Source organism: Etheostoma cragini, chromosome 8, assembly GCF_013103735.1.
Source record: "Etheostoma cragini isolate CJK2018 chromosome 8, CSU_Ecrag_1.0, whole genome shotgun sequence".
NCBI lineage: Eukaryota > Metazoa > Chordata > Actinopteri > Perciformes > Percidae > Etheostoma > Etheostoma cragini.
Window position 1 is genome coordinate 10,166,872 of NC_048414.1, and position 27,620 is coordinate 10,194,491.

Below are 27,620 nucleotides of genomic sequence, written 5' to 3' on the forward strand. Positions count from 1 at the left end.
TTTTCATTGTGTAACAAAGTTTATTACATATGTCCAAACATATGTACAACACAATTCTCATGAAGAGTGGTTTTGTCACAAATATAAATTATTTTGACTTTCTTGAAGAACATATGATACAGGAACTATAGCTTGCTTAACATGGAAGAAAAGGTGCGCTGGCTGTTCACTGTAACAGGTTGGCTAAATCCCCTGGACCACCACACATCATTTCTTTATATTTATGTTTTCCCCTCAAATCATCAACTCTTTTGAAAATCCACTGAACCACATGATGACCAGAATACGTAGTCCCTTAACATTTTCATTTAGAGCAATTTCCTAAAAATGAGTAATACTACATCCTGCCTGTTTTAGGCCCCAGTACTGTCCATGAACAATATACAGTATGATAATATTCACATAAATAAGGCACAAATGGAAAAGCATAACAAAAATGAAATTTGAGGGCCAGAGCAGGTTTGGCACAGGAAAAGAGGGACCAAAGGTAATAAACATAACCAAATGTAATCAGCAACTTCCTGATATCCCTTCAGCAACTTACCAGCAACAGCATTGCCCAACAATAGATAAGGAAAGAAAATGTTTTATCACGTAGTATATTCAGACATAATTGAGTACTTACATACTGTATGTGGCTAGACGAATGAATGAAATTACACTGAAGTACTGTTCTTAACCATCAGAATACTGAAAGGCAAAATTAAAAGGATTGTTCTAAGTCATAGTGTTAGGAGCCTTTGCAAACATGTTTGCAATAAATACTGCTTACAAAGCTTCATTGGGCCTACTAAGAGGGAAAGTGGTTAGAGTGAACAAAGCAAGACGATTGCAATGATTTATGTAGCTACACAATTACAGAAACAATGATTATTTGTACACATGAGCAATTTGAATTAGCTAAAAACCTTTTTGTAGAGTGTTTAGAGGAGACATACAACACCATTTTAACCCACATGGTGCTTCAGTTCAGCTACATGTTCAAGATAAACATTTTGAAGGTGCAGATGATGATGAACACATTCTTTTGTATCGAAATTGTCATCATTTGCAAGACTTAAAGCAAAAAAAAAAAAAAAAAAAAAAAAAAAGTTCCCATGTCATGCTTCCTTTGGGAATAATCCCATACATTTACCATTCAGAAAGGCCAAAGCCTTCAGGCACTTTTAGGATTAAGATCAGTCATCGGTTCATGTATCCTAAATTCTCCTTAGAAAATAGTCCATGGGACTAAGCATCCATTAACACTCCATTCAGTCTTATCATGGTTAACTGATTTGAGTCAATTAATTTAAATAAAGATGCTTGTTTTAGTTTTTTTCCATCTTGAAGATGACAAGAGGAAAACAAACTTCTTCCTTCAGGTCACAAATTATTCGCAGCCACTGGGAGAAAAGAGCACAATAGTTTTGCTGGTACAGAGGGTTCATGTTGATTCCCTTTCCAACTGTGAGCTTATGATTGGCGAGTCCAGACTTGTCTATCAGCAGCATGTATGTGGCTTTGACCCTGGACTAAACACCCGGATCACTTTCTTAGCCAGCACCGTCATACTTTTATGTTTTCCTGTTGTTCCAGTTAGGATCTGCCACTGTGTTTGGCTCTGCAGGCCGCTCTGGCGGAGAGCGCGAGTCCTGGGGAGACTTCTGAGCCTGTGGGGAGCGAGGGTCTTGTGGCGGAGGAGGTTTGTCAGGGTGGAAGGGCCTGTTGTAGTGCTCTTGCCCGGCTGGACCGGTCGGCCTGTGCTCTGGCATCCTCCGGAAGTCCTGAAGAGGGCCTTCTCTTCCCTGGTGGTAGTTGGGACGGAATTCATCCGGACGTCTTCTCTTGGGGTCTGAATGCCTGAAATGTCATTTATGGCACTGCTATGAAACCAGTTGTATGGCATCACAGTTCTGTGATATATAATCAAAAAACTAAAACTCGTGTCATCAGAGTAACTCTCACCTGTCATAATATGGTCTATGACCCCTGTGGTCCCGGTCGTTGCTGTACTGCTCATATGGCCTTTTTCGAGGGGAGCTGTTGTTGCGGTAACTGCCTGAGCTGCGGTACGAGTCTCCATGTGGACGTCGATCACCATAGTGATCCTTATAGCGGTCATACTGGTGATGTCGGTCTCCCTGCCATGACTGGTTGCTGTTACTTGGGTAATTGTATTTACGGTCCCTCTGCCAGTCTCCTCTATCTGCAATGAAACATGTGCAATCTGCTATTTAACCAAAATACATTTTTGCATCATTTAATAAGTAGATTAATTTAAAGAAATAGTTTTGACATCGGCTGGGAAATTTGTTTGGTGATGTGAAGATACAGCCAGGAAATGGTTAGCTTATCTCAGCACAAAGACTGGAATTGGGGAAGCCTGGCATTGCCCAGTGTTAACTGAATCTGCTTGCGAGCACCTCTAAAGCTCATGAATGCTCACTTTGTTCAGAGTTTTCTGCGCCTTAAACTAAAATAATTCTATCCTCACGTACCATCGTTGCTAAAGTGCCGCTTATTAGTCGAGTTGTACGACTCTCTGTGGTGTCCGTGAGGGCCGGGCTGAATCGAGTGAGAGCCGGGTTTGGAGGACGACGTTCCCATGGAGTCTCGACTGGAACCGCCGGACTCTGGTCTGAAGTTTTTCACCCTCCCTCCAGAATCATCCTTCTTCTTTTGTTCCTTCTGTAAATGTCCCAAGATATTTTCAGTGCGGGATTATGCACAAAACATCACGTTCACTTCCTAACACCTGATGAAGAAGTGTTAACTACAGCTAGAAACCACTTGCCTCTTCCTCGTGTGATCGCTTCTTCTGGGCCATTTTGTAAAGCTTGTGAAGCTTCCTTGCGCCAAACTCTGTAAACTTGGACACAAAAATCCAGAGGTTTCTGCCAAAAAAGGAACAAATACTCATTAACAGAGTTAAACAGCTGAGCATCAGGAATCATTTCACTAAAGGTAATATCGAATCATCTTACCTCCGCCATATTTTGACATGTTCAGGGTCGCTGTAGGCTTTAAGGCACTCTGAGATCCGGTCTCCAATCTTTAGTAGGCATGTGCGAGTGTGTTGGAGCTGCTCCTGGTCCGACAGACCCTCATCTGGTTTATCCAGCTGCTTCAAGGCCTTTTTCACCGGCCTCATGCGCTCTTTACACTGGACACAAGTACAAAGTGCTGATATTATTGTAGTGCACTGTTCACAAATTACCTGTCAAACTCCACTGGCTAAATTTGAGCATGGGTGCTAAAGAAGAAACTCACAATACTGAAAGTCTCCTGGTCGAGTTCATCATCCTCCTTTCCTTGAATGGGAATGGGGTCAGACCCAGCCGTAATGTGAACTGGACCTTGAGTCTTCTTCCCTTTGGCTCCTTTAGCCTGAAATACAAAAACAGGAGACATAAGACAATTACCCTCCATCATCCAATCATATCTTGAATAAATTATTCACAGGATGAGGACAGATTGGCCAAAGACCACAACCCTCTAGCTAAAGACTTCCAGCTGCATGTTGCATTTTGTTGTTACAATGACATTGTGTTTTCTATCAACATTACATCCATATACATTTAAAACAGATTGAACAATGCACATATGATAAGGTCATAAATACCTTTTCTTTTCTGGGCTTGGGGCCCTTTTTTTCTTTGTCTCCGTCCTTCTCCTTTTTAGGAGTTCCCTGTTTTTCTTTGTTCTCTTTGTTATCCTTTTTCTTTTGTCTTTTCTTGGCGGGTGACTTCTCTGTTCCATCATCCTGCTCAAATAAGATACAAGACAACCATAGGGTCATACAACATGAGAGAACAAGGATTTAGTGAATCAAGTCTACCATTGCTCTGCTTATCTAAATAAATATCTGTATTACATTTCTTTGTGAAGGTGTTGCAGTGGTTACTCTGTCGTTGGCAGGGCCTGATTTACAGTTTATCCACTTGCATCACTGCAATTAAAGACACGATAGAGTGGCTTTTCTGGGTCACAAAATCCAATGTCTTTAGTGAAAATCTTTGCTTTTACTGTCAAACACTACTTGTACTTGAAAAAGGTAGTAGAAAATACAACGCATAGCAACTTATTGCAGTAAAAACATTTTAGGGGAAGCCCATCAGCTACAATGAGACACTCCACGTGTACTGTAGGTAGCAGAAAACCTTGAAACAGACGCGTAACTCAGCCTGAACACTAGAGACTAGCAGATGACACGGACCTTGACCTCGCCCTCCTCTGACGGGTTGTCGGACAGGCGGGGGGAGGAGATGTCATTGCCCTGCTCATCCTTGAGAATCTTCTCCTTTTTCACCCGAGACTTCCTCTTCCTCACTTTGACCTGTGGAGGAAGAGACTGGATGAGCTGTGTGGGAGGTAGGTCAGAGGCAAACTTCATGTGGTGAAAACAGTATAGATGATAAACTCAGGGATTAATAAAAGCATACCTCCTCCCCTGTTTTAGATACGTCTGTACTGTCCTGTTCTTTCTTCAGAAGCTTCAGAAGATACTCTGTTCTCGCCTGCAACTGCTTGGCCTGGGGCTTCTTGCTTGGATCATCTGGGAGAATCTGTACAGAGGGAAAGTAAATGTTAGACGGACATATGTTTCGAAAAGGTGCTGATTACGAGCAACAGAAGAAATATAGCTGCATTCTCAGCTATTTGACCAGGTCTTGACTTTTACAATATCTAAACGGGACAGTTTTTGTCCAAAAACACACTAAAAGGTATTAACTTAAGCAGTGTGGGTTTGTGTTCTTATATTTAGATATCTATTCATCCAACTTAGTGATAAAAGGTAGAAATTAGACATTTGCCTTATCAGCGAGTTTAAGGTCAGGGTCCGTCTTGATCAGATCCCAGTTGCCAAAGCCGTGCTCATAGGTACCAAGCAAGAGCTGGATGTCATCCTGCAGATCCCAGTCTACATCAAAGTGGGCTACCTTGACCCTGCATGTCAGATTGAACCTATGGGAAACAGAGACTTGTCAAATTTAATCTGCAACACAAATGCAGATACTCTTAACATTGTGTCTTGAACAAAAGCCCATGCTCCTCCTTCTAACTGCAGTGGCATCTTACTTATTTCTCTCAGCAGGATTGGAGGGCACAACTTTGTGCAGGGGCTCAAACTCTTCCTCGTGCTGGATGATGGACTTGGCGTTGACCTGCACTCCTGAGATCTTGATGTTAATTCCTCGGCGTTTCCCAGGACCTTTGGCTGGAATAACAACAACAACAACAACATGCATAATTTGTAGGCCTGAAAAAATGCTATGATTTCCAATAACTCTAAACAAGTAAACCCAACATACCCTCAACTGGGTTCTCCTTAAGGTGTTCCTCGTGCTCCTGCACTGCAGTCACACAACTAGTATGGATCAGTTCACCAAGTCTCTTCAGGTCTGCTATGGATTTGTCAACCAGCTCAGAATCTCGGGCGATGGCCTCCAACCTGGACACAGAAATAAGAAATTCAGTTGTCTGAAAAACCGTTGAATCAAATTCTGTAGGCATACATTTATTATTAATATCATTGTATAATGCTTACCTTTCGAGTGGAGATCCAAATTTCTTGTATGCCTTAATGAACCTGTTAATGATATGACCATTAATACATTTTAAATTGTGTTCATGAAAAGAAAAGACGATAATACAAAAAGAAATAGAAACAGAAAAAAAGCTCAATAAATATTTTACCTGCGGATCTCCGCATCAGTGAAACCCTCCACATTGTTTTTGCGAGCTCTGGGTCTGCCTCTCTTCTTCGGCCTCTTTTCATCATCGCTATCATCAGTCTCGCTTTCAGAGCCTGAGGAGCGGTGCTTCAGCTTGGCGCCCACGTCGCTGTCACTATCGTTGGCTTGAGCCTGAAAGAGAGGAACCACAGGGACACCTGATAACCCAATACAAATAAGCAGCTGGAAGATGGTTAGCATCTTAAAATAAACAGTTCACTGTAAGTGAACAACACGTCTTTCTCAAATAAATCCGTTAGAAAATCTCCTCTTACCCTCTTGTTAGAGCTCCTGCTTCTGGGCAGCATGAAGATGTCTTCCATCTCCCGCTGCTTCTCCTCCTCTTCTATTTTGCGTCGCTGCTCTTCAGGGATGATATCATCCCATTCCCGTATGGATTTATCCGCAAACTCTGGAGTGCTCTCTTCCATGCTGGAGAAATTGGCCACCTGCAACAACATGAGGTGAAAGAAGGAAACTATTAAGACGTTGAAAGAAGGTGATGCTTGACATTGACATCATTTCAGATCAAGGTCTTTAAAAACTTTACAATAGTAACCGGTACCTTGAACTGAGACAGAAGTTCATCCGTAGCACTTGAGCCCTGGTCACTTTCTCTTGTTTCAGCCAGCCTCAAGATCTCATCAATATCCATCTCCTACAGGTGGAAATACATTCTGGTTTAATTTTGCAAATATGAAAAACTAGTATTTTGAATGGACAAAAGATAAATAGTCGTAATACGTAATACAGTACCTGTGGTTCAGACTCCTCTCCTTCTGCCTCTTTGAAAAGCTCCTCTGCACCAAACTTGAGGATAGCAGTCAGTTCTTCTTTATTGAACGGGTTTGAACTGTAGCAAAATAAGCAGCAAAGTTAAAAACACACAGAGAGCTTCAGTATCTTAAAATTGAACAAGATGATTTCTGACATCTTACTTTGTGTTTCCTGAGTTGCTGTCCAGTACAGTTCGACCAGTGGTGTCCATTCTCTGAATGACAAGATGGTCCAAAACCATTTTCTTCTTTGCTCTCTCAATAATGTCCTCCTCCACGGTCCCTTTGGTGACAAGTCGATAAATATTCACCTATGAAAGGAAAGCATAGATGTTATTTTCTTACTACACAATCTTTTCAATTCTGGAGCATATGTAGACGGAAAGCCATCAATTTGAGCCATGGATTACCTGTTTCTTCTGGCCGATCCTGTGAGCCCTGGCTTGTGCTTGCAGGTCATTTTGAGGGTTCCAGTCAGAGTCAAAGATGACTACAGTGTCTGCTGAGGCCAGGTTTATCCCTAAACCTCCAGCTCTGGTGGACAACAGGAAGCAAAAGTCCTGGAAAACAGATCAACACACCTCAACATTCACAATCAAATGTAATCCTACCTCTGACTTTATTTCAAGTATTAATGTATATTCGTTTCTTTTTACAAATGTATCCTTACTGGGCTACTGCTCTCAAATAAAGTAGCCCAAAGTTGTTCATCTATTAGATAATTAGGGCTGTCGCGTTTACCACAGTAGTGTGGTGACTCAGTAACATCAGGCTCACCGCAGAATCAAGCTTTTCCCCTCAAGTGGGTTATTGTCAATAAAGAGGGTTCAATTGCCTGTCTGTGTTTTAATAAGAAACGGGTGCTTGCCGAATCCAATGACATGCGAAACGAAGGCATGTGAGCGGGGTGGAGGTTCACAAATTTCCATTACTCTTCAAGGAGCTTTACATTACCCCTGATATGTTGTATTTATCAGATGAAGGGGGCAGCCTCCCTCACTTAATGCCACCAGTGCCCGGAGCCCCTCATTCAAAACTTAACCGGATGCGGGCAGTGCTCCGGGAACTGGCGTACAACGTGAGTCAGGGCCATCCATGCTTAGAACTCAGTGTGAGCAATTCCGGACAGGGTTGGAGTGGGAGATAAGGCAACGCTTTAACTTTTGAAAACATTCGATCCGTGCTACATCCGATATTTTCCCGCTCGCTCCACCCCGCTCACATGCTCTTATGCGGACTAATATTCCAGCAAAGGCTGCATCTTTATGACAACACTGGAATAAAGAAACATTTAGGGTACACTACCAGTCAAATGTTTGGGGTCACTTACGAATTTCCATACCACTCTATTATAGACAGAATACCAGCTCATCTGAGTGGGTGGCTGATCTTTAATGTGATATCTACGTTGCCCATTATCAGCAAACATTCATCCAATGTTCCAAAGGCACATTCTGTTTACTAATCTGATATCATTTTAAAAAACTAACTAGAAAAGCATTGGAGAACCCGGTTGCAATTATGTAAGCACATAATGTAATCGGACAACTGCTGCACTGGTTAACAAACTATGCAACTGATCTAGGTATTCAGTCTACAATGGAGTGCAATGGAAATTTCTCAATGACCCACACTTTTGACCAGTAGTCTATATACAATATAAAGTAAAGACTACTACAGGAATAAATGCATTCAAAAAGTAAATTTATGAACTATTTTATTTAGGAACAGCTGAGATTAAAATTATTTTTGAATGGCGGTAACAGCAACACATGATGATTTCACAAATGTGTGTTGTACAAAAAAATCCATCCTGGGAAAGCCTTAGTCACGATGACAATAAAATAAGACTGCTTTTTGTGATATGTTAATATTACAACTCAGTGAGCAACATTAAATTGTAAATACACATACCTCTGAGCCTTCTGCATTAAAGTGGTCGAGTGCTTGCTTTCGGATTTCTCCCTTTATGGAACCGTCCAGCCGCTGAAGAGGAAAGAGGCAAACATACAGAAATTACCCTTTGAATATTTCCCGGGCATTTCTCTACTATAACCTTGGCATCACTTTGCTTGACATGCCATTGTACCCAGTATATATGCTCAGAATGATACAGCAGTCTACACCCGAGACCAAGTCAGCAAAAACAACCTGAGTCGAGTGACTTTCAGCAGTGTGTGCGGTCTTCGGCAGAAAATAACTTGATATAAATAACCGCATGATCTCTCAGCCTGGCGGAGTATTTGCGCAACAACACTGACATCTGATCCTCATCCGAGTCGTACCTACCCAACACAACCACCCCAAAAGCCTGTCAGTGTAGACTCAGTTTCTGGAGATACTGGTGGTGCAGCAGGTTACACTTTTTACAAGATGTTAGAGGAACCCGATGGACAGCATGACAGCACTAAATGCATGATTTTATGCTAATATTTCTGCTAATAATGATAATAAAAAAAGTACTCGAAGCACATTGCCTAGTTTTATGTTACAAACACTTTATTTTAGCAGAAAACAAAGCAGATGTGAATTATAGAAATGTAGCCCAGTGTGAATCTTACCTGGAATGTGTAGCGCTTCTTGGCGAGGTATTCAGCCAGAATGTCCAACATCCTGACCATCTGGGAGAAGATCAGGACTCGGTTGCCTCTTTCTCGGAGTCTGGTTAGCAGCTTGTCCAGCAGCACCAGCTTCCCGCTGCCCCTCACTAGACCCTGAAATGGTTCAAAGTAAGGCTGTCAGGAAATATGAAGTAGCACAGCCTTTTTTTGGTCGGTCGTGTTTTCAACTTTCCAATGTCACAACTAATTTCCATTGCAGAGCAGAGACATCCTACGGTGCTGGTGGGAGCTAAAAGGGGCTCCTAAGGAGACATACCTGCAGGTGTTCCTGTTGTGTTTCAGTTTCTGGTTCCTCGGGCTGTTTAATGAGAAAACTGTGGTTGCAGCACTTTTTAAGTTCCATAACTATGTTCAGGAAGCCAGAGGAGCTGCCTCGGGTGCCTTTGAAAAGAGCTCTGTAATTCCTCGTTAAAATCCACCTGGAAATATTGAGGAACAAATTCAATTAATGGGGATGAGAAATGCAGCTACTTACTGCACAAGAGGTTTGCAAAGACGGAGGTTGTGAAAAATCATCATACTTGTAGAATTGTTTTTGCTGTGCAGTCATGTCTACACGGAGAATCTGTTCCACCTTGGCAGGAAGAGATTTCTCCACATCTTTCTTGACACGTCGCAGAAGGAAGGGCTCGAGGACTTTGTGAAGACTATGATAACCGTTATCCGTTCCTTTCCCGTGTTCATCCTCAAAATCCTCCCAGGAAGCAAACCTGTTGTGCACGACAGAGATAATAAACGTCACCCTTCCCTGGCTGGAACTCAAACTGATGGCGTTTTTCCTGCTTTACTTCTAAACCAGGACGTACTTGTCAGGCATAAGGAAGTGCAACAGGGACCAGAGCTCTTTGAGAGAGTTCTGCAGCGGAGTGCCAGTAATGAGGAGCCTGTGGTTGGACCTGAACTCCATTAATGTTTTGTACAGCAGGGAGTCGTCATTCTTCAGCCTGTGAGCTTCATCCACACCCAGAAATGCCCAGTTGATGTTCCCAAGCACCCCCTGGAGACAAATTTGAAGTTTTTTCAAACCACAGTGATCTGGTTCTCTTTATGCACAGACATAATGCATAATATAAAATGTAAACAATCCTAAAGAAATCCCTGCACATACCTTGTCTTTAAGTAGAATTTCATAAGTAGTTAATAATGCATTGAAACGTATTCTTTTCGTTTGATGGTTCACCCACTCGTAGTCACGGATCTACATAAAACACCAGAAATAACAACGTAAGTTTATGTAACCAACTCTGGAGAAACCAGCAGACAGTATGAGAAAACCCCTGAAGGATTCAAAGTACCGATTTCCTGCTCATGACATCCCCGAGGTAGACCACCACGTTCATGTCCGGGGCCCAGGTTTCAAACTCCCTCTGCCAGGAGGTGAGAGTAGACAGAGGCACCACCACTAAAAAGGGTCCGTACAGCTGATGTTGGTGAAACATGTACGACAAGAAGGAGATGGTCTGGATGGTCTTTCCAAGCCCCATCTCATCAGCCAGGATAACACTATTACACCTGAGCATGAAGAATAAGAAAAAGGCATGGTTTTTATAAAAAAAGTCCACTAATTTTAAAATTAGGGAATCAAAACAAACACAAATTATTACATCTATTTACACAGTACCTGCACCAGGAGTGAGCCAACCAGTTCAACCCATCCAACTGATAATCTCTGAGCTGAAGAACGTCATTTCCAATATATGACGGCTGTTTCTTCAAAGGAGCAAATCTTGGTCTTTGCTTTAACACCTGAGACGAATGTTTTTAATTAGGGTAGACAAATATAATACTATCAAAAGGTAAGCAATTAAAAAAAACATGAAAACCTTACCTTGCAGTCTTTAGAGGGGACAGTTTTACTGGAGTTTCGGTTAATGAAGCTGTCGATGCAGTGCTGAAACTTCTTTCCAATCAAAGCTCCATCTTCCCAGCTGCACTCTGAATAGGGCAATCCCATCCACTTGCAAAGATACTCCGGCTCATTGGAGGACGGCATCTTGTGACTATGAGCTGTTATAAGAGCAGTCAAATGATTAGAAAAAGACTAACAATTGTGTCAATAAGTAAAAGCACTTGATACATGACAGAAATATGTAGCACAGGAGATCTTTAAAAAAAAGGAAGCTCACAGAATGTAACAGAGATAGAGAAAAACTAGAAAAGGGACTTACACGGGAATTCAGCTGTTCCTGGTGTCTTTCCTGTTTTTGTTGCTGTTAATGATAGAATTATTTTAGTACAACAAAAGAGATAATCTGCAGCACTACCAGAAAAAAAGCAAACACATCTGATAATGAATTCTTACCAATAATCCGCTCAATAATCTGAAACTGCTTGTTTAAGTCGGCTATGAGCTCCTGTTGGCAGTTGTGAAATTCTACATCCTCAGGTGATGCCCTCTTCAACCTATGGAAAGGGACAGGATAAACTATGAAACTTCTCGAAAGCTGAGCTAAACAAAAGACAAGGACAAAGTAAAGACAAAGATTTTCACCATGAACTGAGCTCATCGTGCTTCTTTTTGTAGTTGTCAAGTTTCTTTAGTCCCTTGACCTTTTGCTGGATCAGAGAGTCCATGCTCTCCCATGTGTTGTGGATGTAGGACCAGCCTTTCCACTTTATCAGATACTGAGTCTCCCCTTCATCCTTCTCGGGGTCAAAGCCTTCATTCGGGTCCCCATTTTCCTGGACAGCATACACAGTGGTGGAAGCCCCAGTGGCTAGAAGAGCAAATAAAAATACGCTTACTGTATACATGTTGCAAAATGTATTTGAATGAGAAATGTGGTTTTAAAAATAGTAAGAGACAAGTGAAAATGCTTCACCTGCTTTTTTGCCTGTCCTGGTGTCCATAACCTTCTCAATTGTCTCACTGTTGTCATCCTGCTGCTCCTCGCATGCGTCCCCTGTCATTTCAATCAGGTCATCAGAATCCGTTTCAAAGTCATGTTGGTCCTCTTTGTAACTGTAACACAACAGAACAGGGGATAAGGCTGAAGTTGAGTCTGGTTTCCTGAAAACTAGTCTCGCTTTGCCAGACTTTCCACACAGCTCTGCAGAGAGTATGGCTAGTCCACAAAGCATTCCGGGGTGGAAGAAAAATGTGCGCTTATTGGCATTATTACTTTCTTAAACCAATCACAATCCTCATGGGCGGCGCGAGCCACGTCCACCCTGCAAATAAGCCTCAGGAAGGAACTTGTTTTGGTGTACGTTCAAAAGTTGTTTTAGTTGTGCAAAAGAAATCTCAGATTGGACAGATAGTCTAGCTAGCCGTCTGGAATTACCCTGCAGATATGAGGAGCAGTTAACCATAGCCCTCATAAATCGACCGGAGTTTGAAATTCCAACACATAGAAAACGGAAGGAAATGGACATCCGGCTAAAAATAGTGACATCCGGCAGATTTTCCGTCGGCAACGAACAATCCCGGAAGTGGAATGTTGTGGATGTAGAAAACTAAACTAAATACCCCTGTCTAATAGCTCAATGCATCCGAACACTAGCACCAACAATATCTTAAAAAATCTGAGAATATAAAACAAATCAGAAATGCACCTTTTGACTTTTGTTGCACCCCTTTTTCGAGTCTGTCTCTTTGGAGTGTCTTCGTCGTCATCCTCATCATCGTCGTCGTCATCGTCGTCGTCATCTTCTTCAGCAGATGAGTCCTGATTCCTAGACTTCCTGCCTTTTTGAGACAGCTGTTTTTTGGCTGTTGATGATTTGGTCTGAGGTCTGTAATACACAGTTAAGAGCGATTAGGCACCAACATCCTGCATCATCGTCAGTGACTTTGGTATTTTTTGGCCAACTGACAAACTGCAGCAACATTTATTTACAATTTGAAAACTAGAACTGCAAGCAGTTATGACCGAGGTCCAAGCCTCACTGCGCCAGTCGCCCCTACGTTGGGTCGACATCGGCGAATCGGTGGCGTAACGTGGGGAGGCAAACGTCAGGAAATATTGAGAGGTGTGAGCTGCAAGGTCGGCGGTACAGTGCCGTTGCAAATATCCCAGAGCCCTAAAGGATTTTCAACAACCTCTGGTCCGTATGGTTTTATTTTCTATAAAAGCTAGTAAAACGTCAGCCCTGTTATCCATAGTCAATCTATGAACATCAATTATTTTCAGGAACAACTGGGCTATTAGAATATTTGTGCTGTACTGAGGTCACTTGAATGTTAAAAAGGTCGTAGGACCATAAAGACAAATAAATAAATAAAACTGAACATGAATCTCACAGATATATATTGATGCCACGCAAGCATTTGTGTGGTCTAAAAGAGTTCTAGATATATTTGAAGTCATCCAGTGCAAAACAAACATGTTGAACATTATAACTCATATAAAAAGGACAAAGAATTTGTCTCATGTTTTATGATTTAGATTTTAGACGTATTTTAGAACATATAACTGAGTTATTCAGGTGTATACTTCACAAAATATAGGGGAGGGGGCGGGAGTGCTCACACAATATGTAATGATTTGGAGATGACGGGTGGGTAGCTGTCTGATGGCCAGGCTTTGCTACACTCTTACCTTCTAGCAGGAAGTCTTCTGGATCTAACTTTTTTCTCTTCCTGCTCACTGTCTGTACTGTTGGAAGCATCCTCCTCCTCTTCATCATTTGAGTCATCATCTTTCCAGATATTTCTTACAACAAAGAAATGCCACAAGTTCACCCTTAAGGCCTATCACTGCTATTACCAAATTTTAATTTCATTAAATACTGGCCTCAGGGTGTTGTCCAAAACACAATTTGATCAGGGACTAGCTGCTGATTTGACCAATCAAATTTGATGTAAATTGCTGACTGAAACTATGAGCCCATTTGGAACAAACAGATACCCATTTACAAACAAGCTTAATATGGTTAGGATCACAATACAAACAGACGGACAACAAAAACAGATATGGATTGTGCAAAACTACTGAATGGATCGAGTGTTGAATAAGTAAAAGCTTGCTAACAAGAGTTCTGTGGTAGTTTCTGTCTCAACATGGCTGAATTAAAAAAAATATGGTGTTGTACATTCAAATAAATCAAATAATAAAATAATATTAAAACGAAATCCCAAAAATGATCACACTTACTCTTTCTTCTTAGCTCGGGATGTTTTTCTTTTGGGACTTTCACTCTCAGAGTCACTGCTACCCTGTAAGTACAGTCAGCAGATGTGCATTTCTTTAAGAGCTTTAGTAACGGCAGTTCCGTAAAACCTCCACTAGGTGGCACAAATGACTTGTTGGTGCCAAAAGGAATGTTTGTGCGGAGGAGGGTCGTGATGCTTATTAGTGTAATTGATCTTCTATGGTTTCATTGTGTGTCTTCAAGCTTTTGTTCACATCTGCTTACCCCAGCTCCAATGTTTAAACGAGCCGGCTCCTGTCTACTGCGATTTGACCTCCTGACCCCATACACATCTGGATGTTCGTCCCACATCTGTAAACAGAGGTAGACTGCTTTCAGAGAGCCGCTGTCTTTCTCTAGCACAATACAAATATAAATAGGTCCCAATTCCATTCTGCATTCTACTTTGTAAGTATATGCTATCGGGCTGCATATGATGATATTGTTTTCATGATCTTGTGCATTATATGCATTATGTGTTCTGATGAAGGTTGATCAAAACTGCACTCGTTTAGATTCAAATGTAAAATAAATTCTGTATCTTGATGGTATGAGTAAATTGTGACTTTCAGCCAAGAGGACAGAAACAGAAATCTAATTACATCATGCAGCATGATCCGCATGCAGCTAAGTCCGTCTTATAATAACCCATAACTCATTCCCCTCTAAGGCACTCAAATCCTCTTATCATGTCATTAAGACAATTGTAAAAGAAATTCTGTAGCTTTTACCACCACCTGTTGCCCAATAGCTAAGTAGTATTTCATCTCCCTTTGTGCACTCTATTATGAATCAATAGTGTACATCAACAGGACATTTAAAAGTCAAGCATTTTATGTTATATGCATTCTTACTATTATGATGAGGATACTTTTTGTCACCTTTTTATTGTGAACACTACATGCTCAAAACCTGATTAGGGTGTAGTATGGAACTGGGACACCTTAGATAAATTAGAGAATTATCTGTGTACCTTAGATACACAGACAATGTGGCTAAAGTCAAACTTAGCCTGCAACTACTGTCCTGCATGTCAAACCTTTGTAAATCCCATTAAGAGTCTGATTACACCATCAAAGTTAACTTAGTCTCCACTATTAGAGGAGAGGAATCTGCTTTTAAACCATTAAGTTGCCACAGAAGACTTAGGATCTCTCTAGAGTTCAGTGACGTTTACCTTCTTCACATCAGCCAGACGCTCCTTCTTTTTAACTGGTTTGTCTTTCACTTCGGCTGTGGTTTGTTGTGATTTGGACCCTGCAGAGCCGCTCTCCGACTCTGAGTGACTCTCTGACTCTGAGGAGCTGTTTGACTCAGAATTGTGGGATCTCCTCTGCTCACTGCCATGCTCACTCTCTGACTGACTCCCAGACTCTGACGCAGATCTGTTGGACTCCTCAGAGGCTGAATTGCTACAGGAACAAAAACACGTTCATTCTTTCGAGTCTGCAGTGCAAATGTTGAGCTCTGTTTTACATAATTCTGTACAACCAACAACACAACATGAAAAAATGTGAGTACAGTTGTGGAAACTTACAAATGTCTTGAAATTCAAACTCAAAGTGCACACACTCTCACTACGACATGGAAAAACTACAAGAGCTTGATGGCATGAGTAAGTTGTGACTGTCAGCTGAGAGGAAACAGAAACCTAATTACATCATGCAGCATGTTCCTAAGTCAGTCTTTAATAACGCATAACTCATTCCACTCACTCTTCTAAGGCACAAAAATCATTTCAGTCATTAAGACAATTGTTAATAATCTTTCATCTCTGCTAACCTGCATTTACTTGTGACATATACACAAAGCATTAAAATAATCAAGCGAAAATAAAAAAGTATGAACACTAACTAGCCCAATTCCTATTCTCAACAATCTTGATTTATCAATTTTAGCGTCTGACTCCTTAAATTGAAGCGATGTCTACCTGTGACCTCACATCACAGGTTATGGCTTTAGCTGGCAATGAGTTGGGAGCAATTTAGCAGAATTGTGATTTTTGTTCTTCCCAGATAGTTTCATTTGAAATAATTTACAGATTAAAAAGTGACAGAAATTGCATGTAAAATAAGTTTCTTTAACAAATGACCAAATGTCACCTTTAGAGGTTGAAACCCTCTAGTTGATAACCACTGTCACATGTAATTTAATCAGGAAAAAAAAACGGAAAACAAGGAGCATTAAATGGTTTTGGGGCCTTTAAACAAGAGGGTATGCTACATGTCACAGGGGGTAACTCTTAATTCAACGAAGTTACATTTTGATACAGAAGCATGTTTTTTTTTTATTTCGTTGCATTTCAACAGACCATAGCGGATTTTTGGAGAGGACAATACATGAATATGATTGTGACCTCTCCTGTCTGGGTTTCCCCACCTGAAGTACCTTGTCTGGGCACGTGGGGGCGCTGCACTCACTGAGAATAAGTCGGTAGGAATCATTGCCCTACATGCATCACTTTGAACAGTTTCTCTCCAAAAAGTTTAAAATTAGTATACAGGTTTAAAATCGTCATTTCACGTATCGAGTGGGTGTTTTTAAAAAACAAAAGGATTTATATTTGTCTTACTGTATAAAGAAAGACCACAGTTGTATTGACTATCGTAATAATACTGAAGAGCAACGTAAATTGTTGAACTAAATGATTACAATACACAGCCAGCAACATGTGCAGGTCGAGCGGCCGCGATGAACGAACTCGGAAGTGCATGGCTCCTTCCGCTTTAAGTAAGGTCAAAAGTGGGCGGGACATGGACATAATCTCGAATTATTATTGGCTGGTGTGTTGCTAGGTGGAGGTCTAGCCTATAACAGCAGTGTGCAGGCTTTCCAATTTATGAACTCTTCCTGTTCCTCCTCCATGTAGTTCTGAGCTCAGTTTTAATAGATAAGTGAGCAAGCTGGGCACACAATGCAAGGGCCATTTTGTGACTCAGGAAAGCATTTATAGAGTACTCCAGTAAGATATAATTTTACATTAAATCACCAGATTTTCAGCTGCTCTTTCTACTGCTGGGCATGCCCACAATGCTCATCTATCAGTATGAAAAAGTTAGACTGTCATCAGTAACAGAAGACATTTTTCACACACAGCTGAAAATACTAAAATGGCTGCCACAAGATCACACAGAGAAACTACAATTGTGATGTAAACTGCTGCAGTGTACAGTCAGTAAAAGGCTGTGTGGGTGATTACCTGCATTTAGTATCCAAACGTCTGTGTCTTTATCTAAAAACACAACAGTCTATTGTGATCAGGCTGCATTATTTTTTTTGTTAAACATGGCAGCAATTCTAACACTAAAAACGTACATTGGCCGATAGCATTTATGAACTAAATACAAAAATCTTTTAACAAAATGGCTTATGCTGTTTCCTGCATTGTTCTGACACCATGCAAATGCACCTGGTTTTAGTTTTAAAAACCATCTTTATTGATGAAAATAAAAAGTAGTATTACCACTTATTTTTATATTTGAAGATCCAGATACCTGAGGATACACACTTGCAAATATTTACCATGTTTCTAAAAAAAAAAAAAAAGGCAGACAATATTGTAAAAGAAATATAATGTTGAAGTGTCAACCCTTCTGGCTGTATGCCTTTCAATATAATCTACATGAAGTAATACAGAAAAAAATTTTTTTACAAGCATCAAACGTCTTCAAAACATATGCTGCAACTAACCATCAATATCCATTGGGTTAATAATACAAAAAGTGCCTGAAAGTGAAAGCAATCATTCATTAATTCTATTAATAATCAGTGTGTATAAAGAAAAACATGCTAAATTGAAACTGTCCCATTGCAAAAAGACCACAAAACTAAAATAAAAACGACATTCACCTGAGATTAAAGAGTTGGAGGTTAAAAGGGTATGTTACGTAAGCATGTGAACACTGACAAAGCGTCATAAAAACACTAAGTAGTATTAGTTTTTGAGTTTAGCTATTCATCTAAAAGCAAACAAAATGATTTACAAGGCATTAAAATATCTGGGATGATGGACTTGAATAAGCAAACTTGGATTTCTTTTTAATTTTAAAACTTAATAACTTGGTCAAAACTTTAAATACAGGTCCAGATGAAAGCTTACAGGTTGATATAAACATTTATATTGAAGCCACATGCAACCTGATTTAAGGTCAAAGAACTAATGACATAGTATGTTATAAGAAATCTAGACGCCTGGATATAATAATGACCAAAGTCAACACCAAAGCAATACAATGTTTCTGAAATAAATAAAAACCAAGCAACAACGTTGATAAAATGGTGCAATGCAGTACCAACTAACGTTAGTTAGACAAGGTCATTACATTATAGCGATAGAACATGAAACATGTGTGACAAATTAGCAGCATAATACAGGACAAATTAGTTTTGTTGTGGTCTTAACACATACATCTTGAGGGCAGTGTCGTCTGAACACAGGCCTGAAACCTCAGTTTTGAGTGAAAGAAATGGTAAGAAAATCAGGGTGTGGCTATTAAACAATAGCAAGGTCACTCATGACAGTGGTGCACTTCGTCAAAACAACGTCGAAAGTGTATACACAGGTGATCAACCATGCTTGACAAGGTAAACAATCACACCAGATATGAAAAAGGTTTTAAAAAAGTTTAAGGATCATACCTTGATGCGTTGCTTTGAGTCGACCCTTCATCCTCTTGTTTCTTAGTTTTATTCTTCATCATGATAGTATCCTGAAAATCTGTAATAGGATGCTCTTTTGTCCTGGTATTTACTGTCAAAAAGTTAGAGGAAGCATGAACTATCACAAGTCCAACACGATTGCCTTTGCTCAGGTGGCAGTTAAAATCCAGGAGGTGCGACACGAGTTAAGAAAAGAGGCATTAAATCGAAGGATTTTAGTATCATTATTTACATCGCTGATTTGAAATACAACTAAAGAAAAATGGCAGGTGCGGTTACAATAAGTAAAATATCCAATGTATGTAGTTTAATATAGTCCTCGCATCAAGCCGCATGCAATTAATTCCAACTGCGTCATCGCATGAGGGGTAAGAAAAATAAGATTTAAGCCTGAGAAAATGAGTAAATGATGCAATACACAATGTAAACAGACCAATTCAATGTGAAGAAAAGTGGTAACCTATAAAAGAACTATTAGATTCACGTTCGATCTATCACAGGCGTATATCCGACCCGAATAAAAAAAACTGTAAAAATAATAACGTTACAGTAAATTACAAAAAAAGCCTGGTTTCGAAAACATTTTAGGCCTTAAAAGTCTTCATCTGCTGTCAGACTCTGAGCGACAGAGGCGAGCAGCACACTAAAAATGGAGGCGCGCCATGGCTGCCAGAGACCAGTATGGAAAACAACGACAAGCACTCCCTCAGCACAGACGGCTCGTACAACTCGAAAAATCAGCCCAAAAACCTCACTAAACGCCAAAATTCTTATTAAAAAGCCTATCGTACGATAACAGAACTCATATTTAAATCAAAAGCAAGCGGTCTCGATCGAAAAATGGGCAAGAGAAACTGTCTGACGAAAGCCCATGGCACCCTTCCCAAGGCTCAGCCGCCATCTAGAGCTCCTTCCTAGCTCTGAAAGCTTTGCCTTTGATTGACGTTATTTCCATTTACCCCACACTCAGGTGATGTTTAAGTCCCACCCCTTTTATTATGTTTAAAATTTGCTTTTATATAAACTTACATTTATTTTCAGCCCCAGACTTGAAGTTGAGACCTTTACTCCCACTTCAAAAAGAGGTATGAATACCCAGGGTCTTTATAAAAGTATATTTGTTCTGTTGCACCAATTGCATCACATCCTGCTCAGACAGGAAGAAGAACCACCAGGGGCCATTTTAGAAAGCCCTTGGAAACCATTTTTGTTAAGACCAAAATCTTTACTACTTACAATGTACCCTACAAAAATTGGTGAATTCAACTGTTTGAATGTATTAGTTTATTACCCCTTTTCCTTTATCTCACTAATCCAGTGATGATATTATTTGTAGTACACCCGGAAAAGAGAGCAAACATCAGGAGATTCAACAACCCAGTACGAAGTTTACCGTAAACTATGCTAGCTTTTAAATTATGTGGTTAACCTTGACGTGTAGTGACACAAAGTCAGTGCTAACCAAATTAAATTGTTGTACGGATTAGCTAAAATGTTTAAAACAAAACAGCCGAGCTAATGGACTTGAACATTTTCAAATAATACGCCAAATAGCCTCCTGGAATTTTCTGGTAATTAGCTAAAGAAACAAAGCCAGGAAAAAATACGAGATACACTTTATTTAAAAAACAACATTCGAATATCAAATGTACAAGGCTGATTTGTTTCCAAAAACAGTAAAATTTTCAAGTCCGCTGTACAGCCAGCAACAGTGTTCCAGCGTCCACATTGTCGTAAAAAACAAAAATCCATCGTCAAAGTCCAGTCAGAAAAAAAGGTTTCATCTTGACAAAATGTGGCTAGTGCAAAACCACTTTGCCATCTTCACGTTAAACAACGTTGTCTCCACTTCAGCAATATCCAGTTGAATGCCGTCTTGATAGGATAAAAAAGAAGGAAAAGTTGTAAGCCCATAGTGCAACTGAAATGATACACTGTCCAGCAGTTAAAGAAGGCATGCTAAACGAGACTAAAAGTAAGATAGCTTAGTAACATACATGGATGGCTAGCTTTCAGTTGTGTTAGCTAGCATTGCAGAAGTGCATGTTCATGTATTTTAAAATATGAGTTTGCGCAAGTACACAGTTGTTACTTTTATAAGTATACAAAATTGCTATTCTAATATTGTAATTAAAAGCCATATCAAAAGAATGCTAACTACAGATGGGGGGGGGGGGGGGGGGTAATGTTCGTAATTCATCGACATAACTGTTAAAAGGATCAACGCTGTTGAAATACTACCGAACATTTTTTTAAATCACATAAAAAGATTCCGGCAGAATCTCACGCATAACAATTCTTGGCAATAAGTTATACAGTATTTTTTAATTTTCATTTATTAACCTTCATTTTAAAAGGAATAATCCCATTGAGATTCAGAATCTCTTTTACAAGCGTGTCCTGGCCAAGACAGTATGAAATGCAAAAAGCTATACTGATGATAATGTAAGACCTATTAAATTGTTCTTAGGCTCTAAATTGATATATAGTTGGTAAATTTGAAGTTATTGGCATAATGAAGTCTGAGTTGAGTAAATGTTACAATAATTTGCAAATAAATATATCAACTGACCACCAGGGTGTGACGATTCTAGAGTTAGCCTGTTTCACAACATGTTTTTCGATCAACAAAACACTGGTACGTGAGCGAACAATGCGGTTTGCAAATTAAGATCCATTGCCTAAATTGACAAAATGTTTACCCAAGTCATCAAAGCCAATATATGATCAACCAACAGATAAAGAACATGAGCATCCAATAACTATTAAACCAACTCTAAACAATTGCATTTTCAAATATCTTCTACTACCGTTGCTGCTGCTACTGCTGCTACTACTACTACTACTACGAAAAAATGTCCCTAGTAACTGAGTCAGAAGTGTTAAAATATGGCAGTAAAAAAAAGTTGTGACACTGTATCAGCCATGTTTCATCAAGTTTTCAATATTAGGCGATAAGCCAATACAGATTTAAGCTAAAACTGAGAATATATAAATCCTTTGAGAAATGGGTTAGCATCAAAGCCAATGTCCACATAAAGCCACAGTAAAACTTGCTTATAATTTTAAATCAATATAAGAGTAGCCACCTAATAAAATTGTTACACATGTATTACAATAAAGTTACATATACAAATGCAACCCTTGTTTATGCACTCTACCTGCTAACACCTCGGTCATTCGCTAGCCTTTTGAACTAGAACTAAAAATGAATGGCAGCAATACGTTCTAGATTAATATAGTATGCTTTAATGTTGTGTGTTATCCTCAACCTATTTTATTATGATATAGGTAACACAATCCATAGAAAGTCAAAATTTCTATCCATTATATTAAAAACTCAGTAAGCATGTGAATAAATACTCATGCCAAACATGGAAAACTTACAGAGCTGTCTTCTTTTTCTTCAAAATTCGAAAATCTTCACATCGGCCTCATTCCTCCGCTGTGGAAAAAATGAAAGACAATGAATGATACATGATATTTGTATACCTATATCTGCATTACATTCACACAAATAGTAAATAAGTGGACCAGGCATTTGAATCTTCAGATTTTAAACATTAACTGCAACTGACTAAAGATGTCAATCATTTGACTTTGAAGAAAATACACAAGTCTATCCATCCTTAACTGTAATAACAATTAATAGTTAATTTCTATACAAAAAATGTTTGTGATTGAATTTAATTTCCAGGAAAGCTTACGGTCTCTGGCTTTTTATAACAGAAGAAGCAATGCCTGTAATCCAGAGTCAGTAAAGCAATCTCCATTGTCAACTAAGGCATGTTCAAACTTGAACCAAAGCAGTCACTGAGTCTGTTGACAATTCTTGTCCTGTGTGGTGCATTTATGTGCTCATGGAAAACTTGTGTATCTCAGAGTTGTCAATTGACTGCAACATTTTTCTTATTATTTGTTTTAAAAATCTACTAAATTCATAGTCTCACATTAAGCAATTGATGTTGATAACTGTATGGTTTGAATTTGGTGTTCTTTAGGGTGAGGTTTTCTAGCTTTAGGCTTTTTGTCATAAGGACTCCTGACCGTTTATACAGCTATTTGTTACACTTTGGAAAAAGAGAAGAAAAAAAAGTGTGAAATTTTGTTTTTGATTTTCTAGGCTCAGAGCGGCTTGCTATCATTATTATTTAGTTAAGCAACGTCCATGGAAAATATTTAACAAATTAAGATTATTGTTTCAGAGATGCCTTATCCATGCATCCCTTCTCACAATAAGTTGTTGTTTAAGTCAAGACTTTTCTTTCTGTTTTAAAATGTGCCTTTTCCTAATACACAGATACAATCGTTTCTGCAATGCCATTCTTTGGAGAGAAAAACATTTAGAAAATCATCGCAGCGGCTAATAATGGCAGCATTAGGCTGAAATGTTGGTGTCACAAACTAAAAGTACTGACATGAGGAAATGATAAGCAACGCAGATCAAATGCACCTAATAAACTTATGTTGAGCAAATAAATATTAATGAAATTATAACAGGTCATAATTAAATTGCATTACTAGAGTGAAACTGTACTTGTAACTATACCCAAATTAGCTAATGGTTCTTTTCCAATTACCCTTGCAAAATGCCAGTTTGGCAACTTACATGTTATCAAAACTGTAATGTAATTAAATTTGGGATATTGTACAGGTTGTCAAACTACTGACAGATATGGCAGTATGAACGATGTTAGCATTATTCTCCCAAGCTGATTCGTACTAGGAGTCTGCATGGCATGTATCTTCGCACTGAGGAAATTGAAGCGTAAACATATCTTTTGGGATCACAAATCGACCAAACTCACTTGCTGCCTTGGAGCCAGGACTGCATGATAATAGCCAAAATATTTATCACGATCATTTTGATTAATATTGAGATCACTTTTATTTTTTTACACTTAATTAACTTTAAGGACCCATATCTTTGACCAAATTGAATGCAAATGCATTTGTTATTTCAGTGTCGTGTGGAGCAGGATGGATATGATGGCCACTGCACAGCGTTGCTGTTATTGAGGTCTGAGTTGATGTTGGACAAGGATCGGGATTCAGTGAGGCAACATTATCAAGGCCTTTACACATTTATCGTACTGCAGTTTGTAGTATTTTGTAATCATTCAAGAAAAATGTTCACAGGCAGCCACTACAGGGTGTGTGCACAGCGGCAAGACAGCTCACCAAAAGTGATGCCAGAACATCTTTATGGCCCCCTGGTGGCTGCTTGGTAGTTTAGGAAGTACTTTGATTTTATATTTAGCAGCCTTTTCTACAAGCAAAGCACACATTTTCAACGTCAATATCAAAGTCAATTCTGTTCATTAAGTAATGTTGATTAATGAGGATTAATATTCTGTTCATTGTGCAACCCTACTAGGAGGCACAGTTAGTGTTTTAAAGAGTTTGTTTTAAATATGATATGACCTAGCGCATTGTGATGAGTGTAAGCTGTTTTTTTATTACGTGGGACATGTTTAGACAAAAGAATAACAACTTAAAATGCTTTAGTGAGGTAGCTGGAAGACCGTCAAGAACATATTACTTACCTGAATGGTATTTTTTAAATATATAAATAAAACTTTTAAATAACTAAATGTTTATTAAAATCCGATACATAAAGGAATCAGTCTTTAAAGCGACACTATGTAACTTGTCCCGCTTCGGAGCCCCTACAGGTTGGAAGTAGAATTGTCCCATTATGTCTCACTGGAACTACAGATCCGCTACCTGATCTGGCAAACTTGCATGGTGCGGTCATAGCCAGTAGCAAGCCGCAAAGTGAATGCAGAAGTGCCGTTGACCCTGTTACAAGTTGATGAACTACTGAAAGGGTGTTGGAAACATTATTTTTTTTAAGTACAAAACGTTCTCTATTGTTGATGTTTACTTGTTAACTCTAAAAACAATTTCAAGGCTTTCAATATTCCAAAAAGCTTGCGAAAGAGGCCAACATCGAAGACAACTTCTGGGCGCATCCTATGATTTTAATTACGTTTCAGTAGTATGCTTAACTGTCAAACTATTTTAATAGATCAAAACCATTTAACGTTAAAGTGCTCTACAATGTATAAGCTTAATTTACAGACCTATTTAAAGAAAACATGAAAATCTCTCTCCTCGAGTCAGGTGTTTGATCACATATGCATTTTTTTGTTGATATGTACATCCTTGCCACATTATACACTAGGGGGCAGAACTGTCCTACTTCAAAACAACTGTCATTAGGCCACCTTTAGTCAAAATTAACCGCTATAATTCATAGAAACTACATTAGATATCACTTAAAGTGGTATTTCCTAATAATGACATACACACAGAAGTTAAAGTATATACTGTTCACTCTGCAGTTTATTTGGTCAGTAAGAAAAAACTGTCAATTCAGTATTTGACAAATAGGAAGAGTTCAATGCAAAAGTACTATGCAAGGAATTTTCTGCACACTTAATCTACGTTTAAAAAAATGATACTTACAAATCTCTGTTGCGGTGCAATCTCCTGAAACCTTCACTTTGAGACTCCATGGTGGCTACATGTCAACCCTTTAATGTAGAAAAAGAAAGGTTCAGAAAGAAAACGCGACAACAGCACACCCTACTGGCAACATGTATGCAGCAGTAAAGACAACGAAGCTAAAAGTCTTGAAGGGTTAAAGGAAACATACCATTTAGCTCGGGTCAGATGCTCTTGTTTCTTCTTTGACACAATTCGTAAAAAAGACCAAGGGAATTCCTGCAAAATACAAAAGAAGATGATGATTATTTTTTAAGTTAAAACATGACTAAAACTGCCAGTTATGTTGGAATACAAACTGGAAATGAATAGGCTATTTGTTTTAAGATTTTTTAAAGATTATTTGAGAATGTTTCACAGCTCATTAACAGATTAAGAAAATTGTCAATAAGTGGTAGCACATTTAGTAGGGAAAATGTTGCATCTTTTTGTCTTAGTGGCTCAACATACTAATCCCTTGGATGTAACAATGTAGCTTAATATATAACTAACTATTATAAAATATTATAATCTGTTTTATTATGTGTAGTACTTGCCTTCATGTGTGGAAACATCCACAACATTGTCCATATAGTGTGATATTAAGATAAATGTATGTATTTATTTATTTATTTTATTACAGTATTTAGTGTTTTCTCAAATACAATTACTAATAGTGAGGCTTTCTAACAAAAATATTTCTACACATGTGTAACGTACAGGTGTAATGTAATTGGAAAACAAAATGAATGTACATATTTAAGTTACTCCTCTATTCAGTGCCTGAAAGGGTTAAAAGCCAACACCCTATTTTGTATTTCGAAGTCTAAGCTTTTATTACCTATTTTTTGGCAAACAAATAAAGTATAGTTTAAGTATAGTGTCTACAATGGAAGAATTGCAAGCAATATTCATATTTTGAGCATTTATACAATTGTTACGATTTATTTAAACTATTTTTAATTATTAAGTAAGTAAGTAGGCGTCTAACACTTGCTTAAATATTGTTAGTAACTAAATCTGTACACTATGTGTACAGACAATATGAAAAATTATCGATTTTTAAATAATCTTTTTATTTACAATTTGATGAAAACCTAAAAAAAAAACTACTATACTGATAAGAAACAAAATGCTCTAGATTGTTGTGTTGATGCCAATCATTCTCAATACAACATTTAAAAGACGAAACATCTGCTTATACTTAATATTTTTGTCGAGTAAATTCATACAAGGTCATTTGCCCCTTCAAGGACAAAGCAAATTTTAAATGCGTAGGATAAAATAACTCCAAACAAGTGAGGACAAATGTACTTGTCTAAATATTAACTTAGGTAACACAAAGAAAAGCTACCAAACATGCAAATTTCATGAACTAAAACACAACTAAAAGGCATTTTAAACTTACTACCTCGTTTTCAGTATTCTTCGCTGACAACACATCATGGCCATTTTTACAACACTGCGTCTTACTGTCGTTGTATCCACCATATTGCCATACACCCGAGTCGTATTTTTCAGCTACAAATGTAAGAATACTCGTAGGTTCTTACCCATTTGCAAGCCTGTGTCTATCCGCCGTCATCTACCCCTGTCTGTGTCGCATTTTTGGGCGATTTTCGTCGTTTTGGTGGGTCTTTCGGCCGCATCGTTCCGCCCTTCCTCTTCTCCGTTGTCGACGCCTTGCTTCTCTGTTGTGTGTGTTCTCTCTGCTTCTGCCTGAGCTGATATCCTTCAGCGGCTCTGCCCACTTTCCTCTCAACGTAAGCCAAACTCCACTTCCTCTCCAGCCCCATCTAGCTAGCTCTAACCCGCCGAAACTCGTCCTGCCTTAGCTCAAACCTGTAGCAATACATTTGAAACGTTTTCTTTAACACCAAAGGTGGCGGAACAAAACTATTTTAACGTGATTTTTAGTCATGAAAAAATGGCTACACTTTGTACGCAGCAAAACAATCAATTAATGCTAAATTGGACGTTAATTTACGTCAACATTTATTGTAAACAACTATTTTGTGTGACCTACTGTTACGATAATAGAAAAACATATATCATTTTTTTAACAGTTAAGCTAAATGATGGTAGCCTACTGTGAATATAAAAATACGGAAACATGTTTGTTTAGGGGTAGAAAAACACATTTTCTCTTTGCACTGGTCCAGTGTGCCTGTTTTCAGACTTTCTTCCCATCCGCAATGTAGGAACACTTACCTCAAAACACAGAT

General features: G+C 38.9%; 1 protein-coding gene across 4 annotated transcripts; it reads right to left on the reverse strand.

Moving 5' to 3' along the window:
• Positions 1–27,241, reverse strand: chd2 (chromodomain helicase DNA binding protein 2). Of its 4 annotated transcripts, XM_034878238.1 has the most exons (43): positions 26,949–27,239; positions 25,568–25,635; positions 25,378–25,445; positions 22,294–22,351; positions 18,886–20,781; positions 17,447–17,479; positions 15,425–15,659; positions 14,473–14,559; positions 14,211–14,272; positions 13,656–13,769; positions 12,670–12,849; positions 11,937–12,076; positions 11,606–11,831; positions 11,417–11,517; positions 11,283–11,324; positions 10,943–11,121; positions 10,736–10,860; positions 10,410–10,626; positions 10,223–10,312; positions 9,921–10,111; positions 9,636–9,824; positions 9,371–9,533; positions 9,055–9,207; positions 8,408–8,479; positions 6,904–7,053; positions 6,656–6,804; positions 6,474–6,570; positions 6,283–6,375; positions 5,993–6,166; positions 5,680–5,849; positions 5,531–5,572; positions 5,295–5,434; positions 5,062–5,200; positions 4,797–4,947; positions 4,425–4,547; positions 4,199–4,318; positions 3,605–3,745; positions 3,253–3,369; positions 2,967–3,145; positions 2,777–2,876; positions 2,481–2,670; positions 1,948–2,209; positions 1–1,842 (listed from the first exon to the last, which is right to left on the reverse strand). In XM_034878238.1, the coding sequence occupies exons 8-43, from the start codon at positions 14,557–14,559 to the stop codon at positions 1,557–1,559; spliced, it is 5,154 nt and encodes a 1,717-aa protein (XP_034734129.1). In that variant the 5' UTR covers positions 15,425–15,659; positions 17,447–17,479; positions 18,886–20,781; positions 22,294–22,351; positions 25,378–25,445; positions 25,568–25,635; positions 26,949–27,239; the 3' UTR covers positions 1–1,556. The 4 variants fall into 4 exon arrangements, with proteins under 4 accessions (XP_034734129.1, XP_034734126.1, XP_034734128.1 ...); XM_034878235.1 differs by lacking the exon at positions 17,447–17,479 and having other exon boundaries at positions 26,949–27,241; XM_034878236.1 differs by lacking the exon at positions 17,447–17,479 and having other exon boundaries at positions 1,557–1,842; positions 1,948–2,188; positions 26,949–27,238.
• Positions 27,242–27,620: the final 379 nt, after the last annotated feature.